Source organism: Chanos chanos, chromosome 12 (genome assembly GCF_902362185.1).
Source record: "Chanos chanos chromosome 12, fChaCha1.1, whole genome shotgun sequence".
NCBI classification, from domain to species: Eukaryota; Metazoa; Chordata; class Actinopteri; order Gonorynchiformes; family Chanidae; genus Chanos; species Chanos chanos.
This window is the reverse complement of record NC_044506.1, coordinates 10872641-10881879: the sequence shown is the minus strand read 5'-3', so window position 1 is coordinate 10881879 and position 9239 is coordinate 10872641. Positions and strand designations below refer to the sequence as shown.

At 41.3% G+C, this 9239-nt stretch overlaps 1 protein-coding gene across 1 annotated transcript in view; it reads right to left on the bottom strand.

Moving 5' to 3' along the window:
• Window positions 1-7772: 7772 nt before the first annotated feature.
• thsd7aa (thrombospondin, type I, domain containing 7Aa) overlaps window positions 7773-9239 on the bottom strand; it is an 83543-nt gene continuing 82076 nt past the window's right edge. Inside the window, exon 27 of the mRNA XM_030789120.1 lies at window positions 7773-7857. Coding sequence (XP_030644980.1) covers window positions 7773-7857 — 85 coding nt within the window. The remainder of the gene's footprint in view (window positions 7858-9239) is intronic.

Sequence of the window (9239 nt, the reverse complement as noted above, 5' to 3'; positions counted from 1 at the left end):
CCTCCTTGATCTCAAACTTCCACTAATTTCCCTTCGCTGTTTCTTTTGTCTTTGAGGAACATAGATCCACCTGGTATCCGCTTTATACAACGGTCAAGACCCTCAGCCTAGGTAAAAATGACATTATAGACCCCATGACCACAGAACAGGCTTACACTTGGAGATAAAGATAGGAAGGGAAAGCAAATTAACGATTACATAGGCATTAATCCACACAAAGGGTGAAGCACTGTCATAATTCAGTGAGAGGTGAGATTCAATTCAGAGCAGTCATGTGGGAAGCGCTCTTGAGGTGATTGTCTCGCTGCCGTGAGTGGCTCGCGGCGTAGTCCTCTCAGAAAAAGGACAGAAGCTTTTCAAGCGCGCTGTCAGTCAGAAGGGGCTTTATACCGCGCGCTCTGAGCCACGCTCCCTCAGCACATCCGGAGACAAACTCGGCACCAGCCTGGGAGGAGAGGAGAGGGGGTGGGACGAAGGGAGAGGGGGAAGATTAAAGAAAAAGAGGAGATTGGTCCGGGATCACACGGCAGCGAATACTTTAAAGAGGCTGAAAATCCAACAGAGAATCTTTTCATTTGTGTGAGGCAGCGTTGCAGTCTCTGTTGATGCACCAGCCAAAACTTTTACTTACTGTGCGTGAAACGTGAAATGTTCACAGCCTCTGTACACGCTGTGCACGACGCTGTACTAAAAGACATGGCTATAGGTGTATTTTCCAGAATTAATTTTCTGTGCATGAACACGCAGACACCACATTACAGTGAGAATACCCTATTATCGTGCTTAGCCACCACTGTGGTAATAGCTATAACACATAAAATGGCTCCACGAGAGCCATTCACCTGTGGTAAGCTCTCCAAGTCGGAGTGTAGGATAATAACTCTTCTCAGTCAGAACCACAGGGTGTACCTCAAGAGGAATGACACTGAAGAGGCAGGTGTATGCCTCTTTATAGCTAGGCCACTTTGAAGCAAAGATCTTCTTGGACAGCTGTGTACTCATAACTCAAACACAGTTATTCCCAATATTATTGCAGAAATATTGTTCAAACACAGGAATGACACTTCATAAAAGGTTTGAAAGGAGTGTGTTTGTGTTTGTTACTGGTGTGTGTATGTGTGTGTGTGTGTGTGTGTGTGTGTGTGTGTGTTTAGGCTCAGATCCTCAGTCTACGCATACATATAGTATGCTGCCAGAGCACAAGGTAACCAGACAATCCATATGTGCTGAGTATGTGGTTTCTTTTACTGAAGCAGAATAGATAGCCATCCTTTTTTCCTTTGGAATACAAAAGGGAGGGGAGAGAAAGAAAATGGGGTAAGAGAGAGAGAGAGAGAGAGAGAGAGAGAGAGAGAGAGAGGAGAGGTAAGGAGAAAAGACAGTGTAGGTCTGCTTTCATAAATCTGCGGCGGTTTCATTGCTACAGCGTAGCGGCAGTCCGAGCGTGTCACTATAATTCAGACAGCGGGCTGATGGGATACGCCTGTGGATGGCTCCAGTAGCCTTCACAGGCACGGTATGCAGTGCTGTGGCCCACGAGGATCAATCATTTTGGACCGGCTCCACTGAATCTCTCACTGCATTCTTTAAGATCTACCTGCTGGAATAGAGAGTGCGGCCGCAGAACGCTTTTTCAATCTGCCGCCTTGTCAGGAGACTAGGCTGTGGATAAAGTTGATATTCTGGCAGGGGGAATACATCAGCACAACTCAGCTGTACACAGTCAACCTCTGGACTGAGCACAGTTTTTGATTACGATAGACCACAGAAAAAGGATCCGTATGGGGGAGCGTTAGAATTTCGAATAATCTACGGTTAACACCAGGACTCTGTAAAACTATGGTGTGCCCAGCAAAATAAACAAAGTCCAGGAACCCTTCAACAACCTGAAATGACTCCAACCAAAGGGCTTAACCAAAGTTTCACTGATGACTTAGAACTGATTTGAAGTTGGGGAACTGCTCTGGAAGAGAATGATAAGATGACACCTGGTAACAAGCAAAAAAAACCCCAAAAAACTTTCCCTTTGAAAACAGCCACAGATTTGCTCCACTCCAACACAAACTGCAGTCATGAAGAGCTAATCATGAGGTCAAGTGTGGCCAATTTGACACGGTGCACCTTTGGCATGCATTCCCTCATATTTATTCACACCATCTAATCCAATACAATGGACAGGAGATTACAGGGTAGAGACTCCCATTTCCTAATGGCCCAGTTGAAGAGGAGTGAGTGATAAAGACAGAAGAGAGGGAGATAAAGGACAAAGAGGAAGAGGAAGATTAGGCCCAGCTGAGTGACGGCAGGCATGCCACGGCTCAGCTGGTGTGGCTGAATGCCCGATTGTGTAGGCAGATGTTTCAGGAATAAGGGAACAGGCCCTGAAGGCATCATGACGATTTGGTGACGAAGCTTTCATTTAGAGTCCATAATCTCATTCAGCCAGGTGCTGACTGCAAATGTCACTCTGAGAGTGGATACACATATGAGCCGTTACACTCACTCACGCACACAGACACACACACACACACACACACACACACACACACACACACACACACACACACACAGGCAAACAGAGCATAACAAACCAAAGCAAGTAGGCTCCACCAAGTAAACACGCCGACACACTCTCCCACTCTCACTCCAAGTCAGTAAACCTCAGACAAATGATACAAGCAAATGTCAAAACGGCCATGTCTCGAGTTGAGTTGCTGGTCGTGTGCTGTGCATTGTGTGTAAGTGCTACAACAGGCCAGGTTTTCCTCAGGCTGTTGGCTGATGCCAGCACAGCTCATCTGGGCACTGGAGCGAGTGAGCCTTGAAGCCACTGACAGAGACAAATGCGGGTGCAGAGCGACGGTCGCAGGATGCAGCTGGCGTGCATCAAGTGCTTCCGCATGGCAATTAGACTGACGGCAGGACTCAAAGACACAGAGAGACTGATCCTCATACACAAGTCCACTGCATCTGGATCTCTGAGAATGCTATGGAAATCGATCTACAATGAGAGTAAAAATTATCCTCTCGCTCAGTTTAAGTTTGATTAAGCGAAAGGGGACTGTCTTTTCCGCTCCTCGTGGAGGCAAAGACAAATGATCTTGCTGTTAGTGTCAAATAAAATAAAATAAAATGCAAGAAATAACAGTAAATGCTGGCACTGACTTCTTTCCCTGTCCACTTGAGAATTACTGGTACAAGGCTTCTTGTCAGACTTTCAAAATAAGCTGTGCTTTTTGCTGAGTAGTTATTTTATATAAGTGTTTATTTGCCATCTGTCTTCTTCTCTCTGTCTCTCTTTTTTTTTTTTTTTCAAAGTTTGACCCTGGCATTTGAAAACTTAGAGTGAGCTACTGCGACTTCTTCAAATCAATTTCGTAATGTAATTTTGCAAGTCTCTCAGAAATCGACAGCTTAATGGCTTAATGGAGGGAGTGGAGAATTTTATCAGTTGAAGATGATCAGTTTTAAATGATTCATTTCTTCCCTGGCAGCCAAAGATAGACCGGAACAATCTTTTGTCTTTGGAACAGATAGTCTGGAACACCAACTGCTTTTCCTGCGCTTGACATCCCTTTGCTTAATCAAATTCTTCACTTCATCATGATAACTCTGTGGTTGGGGACAAAGTCAGGCCCTTGACAGGAGCCTCACGTTGGGCCTTAATTGATTAGGTCAGTCTATGGGACTTTGTTCTCTTCTCTTAGCTGGAGGGAATCAATTGGCCAAGAGACATGATTGTGATAATTGTTGATTGGGTAATGAGTTCTGAAGACACACAGATGCCCTGAACCCTGATTATAATCATAGATGCCTGCGTTGGCCTGTTGATTAAGACAGCCTATGACTTGAATAAGCCAAGGTCTTCTGGACAACTTTAAATTAAATTAAATTGATATATACATTCAGATTCGAACCTCTTTGTCTGTCCATGCCCATCTCTCTGATCTGATCTTATTGAGAATTGATGGGAAGTCAGGTCCGTCCTGCATGTCATATTTTGCACAGAGTCTTCTTTGTCAGTTTGTTGCCATACGCAAGTGCTGAGCAGAGCATTGCTGACTTAAGCTGTGACTACAGCATAACCAGGGAAGGACTATGGTCCAGGCCCTCACTCTCCTGAGTTCAAAGGGTTCCTGGGGATTCTGTTCCATCTTGTGAGGGACACCACAGGATTTTGGTGGTACCACTAATTATCTGAAAGGGTGAAGTGCCCCATTGAAAGTTGTGCCCAGAGCTTGAAAATTGGTGTAATTCATCTGTGAGTGAAAAAACAAACAAACAAACAAACAAAAAAAAAAAAAACAGAGAAACTTTCAATCTCAAAAAAAAAAAAAAAAAAGACTGTCGGCATATCACAGTTTTTTTGAAATTTACTTTCCTCTGAGAAATGTGAAGGACACGTACGTGGCAAACGCGAATCACATTCGCAGCAAAATCTGTATAGAGCTCAAAGTCTGACATTTCAGTTGAAACATTTGAGTGAATCAGCAGCCATCCACTGAGGAAGACCAAGACCATGCTGAACCCAGCTCGGAGAATATACCATTGTCTTTTAGTGACACCTTGTGGCTCGGTGAAAAGACACAACTAAGAGGGTGACCAGGTTTTAAACATACTGCTAGCCAGTTTGACAAGGTTGCAAAGTTATACTTAAATCTTAGGCTGCTAAGTTCTATTTTGAAGCTTTGTGTGCAAAATTTGAATCGATTGCATGTCAAAAAGGGCACACTTTCTTTCTTTAAAACAAAGTTTAAAGCTCAGATTGTCATTGAATGTGGTGTGTGAACTTTTAAAGCTAGTTCAAATGAAATAAGGCAGTCAAACCCGTTACCAAAGTCAGCCGTCTGTGTGGAATTTTGACTGAAAATGACGTTAACTCAAGCCTACTGTCGGACTCCCGTCGTGCCCACTGCTCTTTCTGCAGTCAACTCAGTTACAGCGACAACCAGCTCTGAAAGACCAGGGCCCCTTTCCCTCACGCTGCCATCCTGTGGCCAAAGTACACACCAAACCTTTCTGAGCCAAAAGATATCAAATGTCAAATCCAGATCAAGTCTCCTATTTCATTTATTTCTGCTTTTTTAGTCTTTCAAATGGTGAATTCCTCCACTTATTCACTGGATATGAGGCTAACCATACCTTCTGCTCTTTGCTTTTGTTCATCAAAGGCCCTTTGTTACGTATTGTTATGAGGAGAATGGATATCCTGACCTAAGCATTGATGCATGACGCATCATAATCGTCAGTAAAGTCCAGTTAGACTTTTCCTTTTGTTGTGGTCATGTATCTATGTCTCCATTACATGCTTACAAGAGAAGCACAACAACATTCCCTCACAACATTTCTATTATCCCAAATGTTCTGTGATGAAAAACACTTATGTCCTCTCATTACTCATCTCAAGAATTTCCCCTCAGGGACGAGTAAAGTTGAATATATATCCTATCTTTTCTTGCTATTAGTGAATATGTGAGACTGTGAATATTTTATACATTTTGCTGTAGATCTGTTTGTCATTGAGACATCTCTCATTGAAGAGCAAATGAGTTTAAAACGGATGTTGTATAAGTTAATAAATATAAATCGAAAGGGAAATAGTTTTTTTTTCTGTTCTCATTTATTATTAGCAATCAGATACATATAAACAACCTGTAGGAAAGGAAAAAAAAAGAAGCTTAGCAATGTTTTCACACAGCAACCCAGATCGCCCAAGCCAAGACCAGTAATGTTACACACACACACACACACACACACACACACACACACACACACACACACACACACAGACACACACACACACAACCACACACTTTGAGAGGTTTATACTGAACATTTTGTGCAATACAAAAGAAATGAACATATTTATATATAATACAGAAAAATGTTATAATTAAATAAATTCATTATTCATGTATGTACAACTCATAATTAAAAAAGAAAAAAAAATAACATTCCTTTCATCTTCTTCATGAAGTGGACAGAATCTTAAGCAAGCTTTATGATATGCTTCTTGAGAAGAACAGTGCTCATATCTGTTTGATAACATCCTACACTGCTTTAAAGAAAAAATCAAAACAAACAAACAAACAAACAAAAAACCACGTTGAGCTATGTTCTGATGTCCCACATTTGTCCTTGTGAAAAATTAGCTGAACACTTCTGATTGCTGATCAAATCAGTAATTAAACAAGAAGATCACACTTGTTTATTGGGTATTTTTACATAACGAGTAACCAGGTAAACATGTGAAATTAAATATCTTGAGTCTTGTTTACACGTAGGCAGCTGTGAGTATTTTTGATTATACATCCTTTGCTTTCTGCAGTCATGTGTAACTGTGATGGGTTCCAGGATTGTGTGTAGTTAGGTTTAGATTCAAAATAGTTTGAATACACACAGCAACATTAAGTGTTGGAATGTAACTCTTATGCTGCTGCTCAAGGTATTAAGTAGCCACATTGTTTAATCACATCCAAACAAGCTGAACTCACAAAGGCATCATACGAGTAGGATAATTCTTCTTTGAAAGACTTTTCAGGAACCCGGGGTGTGTTAAAATAATGAAAACAAAGCCCTTTCTAAATCGGAGATAAGTTAAGTGATCGAACTTAGTCTTGAAAAATCACAAAGTAACCACCAAAATGCTGTACATAAATTCAGTCAGGCAAAGAACGCGACACGTAGCAGAATGTAACTGTACAAACAACAAGGGTTTAGTGGAAACCACAAAGAAATCTTTACATTTGTTTCCCCATGATATCACAAACAAGAGGTAAAGCAAACAAGTGTTGACAAACATTAGTGACGTCTGTTTGGAAAAAAAAAAGAACTACTTTTTTTTTTTTCTTTTTTACATGTCTACCACAAGACTGTACATCATCTTGCTTTGAGAGAGAGGCAGTTTTCTATGGCAATGTTTTAAGTACATAGTCATGCTGCACTAATATAGTGCAAAATGGAGCCTGAATACAGAGAGGGGAAAGAAGAGAGAGAGAGAGAGAGAGAGAGAGAGAGAGAGAGAGAGAGAGAAGCAGGCCAAAGCTCCTGGGGGTTGTGGGGGGGAGGGGGGGGGGTACCCTTTCAGTGACATCTGTATATCTTAGCTGTTTATTGAGATAGTAACACTGAGCAAACAGCATCTGCTGAAGAAAAAACCCAGCTAGGAAATGACATTTTCAGGGTTTACATGAGTAGTGGTGTGTGAACATTGCATGGTTCCCACAAGACAATGCATCATTCCTACAGAGGATTGGTGGTGTTAAGCTCTGGCCCGAGTTAGAGACTTACGTGATCAAAAAAAAAAACCAAAAAACAAAAAGGTTGGGTAAACAGGGACGTTTGTGCTTTCCAGGCAACACCTCTCGATTTGACGCAGTCCATTTAAAAACAAACAAAAAAAATCTCTCTTTCCTTCAGTCTATGTTACAGAAAGATGTGAATGACAGAAGCAAAGGCAAACTTCCTTAAGAAGATTAGAGTTCGTGAAGGCTCTCGTGAAACAAAGTCAGTAAATGGAACATAAAAAAAGGGACGGGGACAGGGGTGGGGTGGGGGTTGGGAGAGAAACGTAGGCTACTTATTGAACATGGATTCAGTCAACTTTGAAGATCCACAACGTCATAGAAAAAAATTCAGTGCGTAAAGCTCCCAGGATCCCGATGGTTTCGGCTTTGGCCATTGGTTGGCTGAAAAAGGGAGGAGGTGGTTTGCTGAGGTGGCCTGGCCAATCAGCGGCCATGCTTTCGCTAGTGGTAGCTCTCAGTGCAGGGCTACATGTCAGCATCACCGTCGTAGGCCAGGGTCAAAGGTTTCAGTCTGTTATTCTGTCTCCTCTGGGGCTTCTTTGGCTTTTTGCTGTAGGAAATAAATGAGTAAATACATACATTAAAAATATCTACATCAGTATAATGTAGTTATTTTTTTTTAATTTTTATTACACTCTAAGCTAAAATACTTTTTATAAATTTGAATTATTGTTTGATTCGTATTTCAAAAGAAAAAGGTTGTATTTCCTCGGTAACATAGAATATACAGAAAGGATTAAGGAGACTGGTGGGTACAAGTCTGGATCTTCCGTGCTACTGTAAATGCACCTAAATATCTTACCAATTAATCTAAACACAAAATCCTGAAACAAACCAAAAAAAACCCTTTTCTTATTGAATTTAGTTTTTGTTAGATTCACATGCATTGCCATGCTTTTAGTAAACGGCTGATCGGACATGCAGTGAATATAGTTTAAAAAAAAAAAAAAAAAGCAGATGTTGCTCTATCACTTACGCCGTATATTTGCCATTATGAGGAATTCACACTGTTTTCTCTATTTCTCTATGATACTGAGGTTATCTTTCCACCCACATACATGTGGAACATGGAATGTACCTATGGCTGAGAGATAGTCTTTTACTCTAAGAACCCAGATTTACATGTAACATTCTGAGCCCCAGAAGGATGCTGAGTGTGAAAGAAGCAAATAAGAAGGTGAAGAGCTAAACAGTATGTATAAACTGTTTCAAAGCCTGCTGTGAAGTTCGGATTGCTTTCCTCCCCCTTGCGGTTGGCACGGTAACCGTGTCAGTAACTGAGAATAGCGGATGAAGAGACCCCAGGTTAAGGGGAGTAAGCAGCATCTGCATGCCCATGGAGAAACTCCATTTCCCAGACTTACCTCAGTGAAAACTATGACACAGAGATAGTGCATACAGTTAGGGACATGGGAATATCACATCTGTTTGTTACATCCTAACTATAACAGCGTTACATCATCAAATAAGCCCCAGTCCACCAAACATACACACACACACACACATTTATGAACACATGCATGAAAACAATAATCAAAACGACATAATGAAAGACATAAGAGAGTGTGAAAAGAAATGAAAGACAGATAAGATAATGATGGACAGATGTTTAGAGTGGAAATGACCTCTTCACAGCAGAGAGTGGTGTTTGTAAAGCCACTGCAAATCACTACAAGTCTGAATTTCTGACATTTGTGTGTGGTAATTCTAAGACACACTTGTCACAGGACTACATAAATTACATCTCATTAAACATGTTCACCAAAAGACTACACTAGTTTAATTATGAATATCATTGTCAAATGGGAGTACTTTCGTCATAAAATTGTATTATAATCACTCATTCTACATGAAGCCTACAGTCTATGGGTGTTCACAGGACACACTCGCTATGGGTGGGTCATCCTGCTCACCTCCACCCGATGGCTCCAT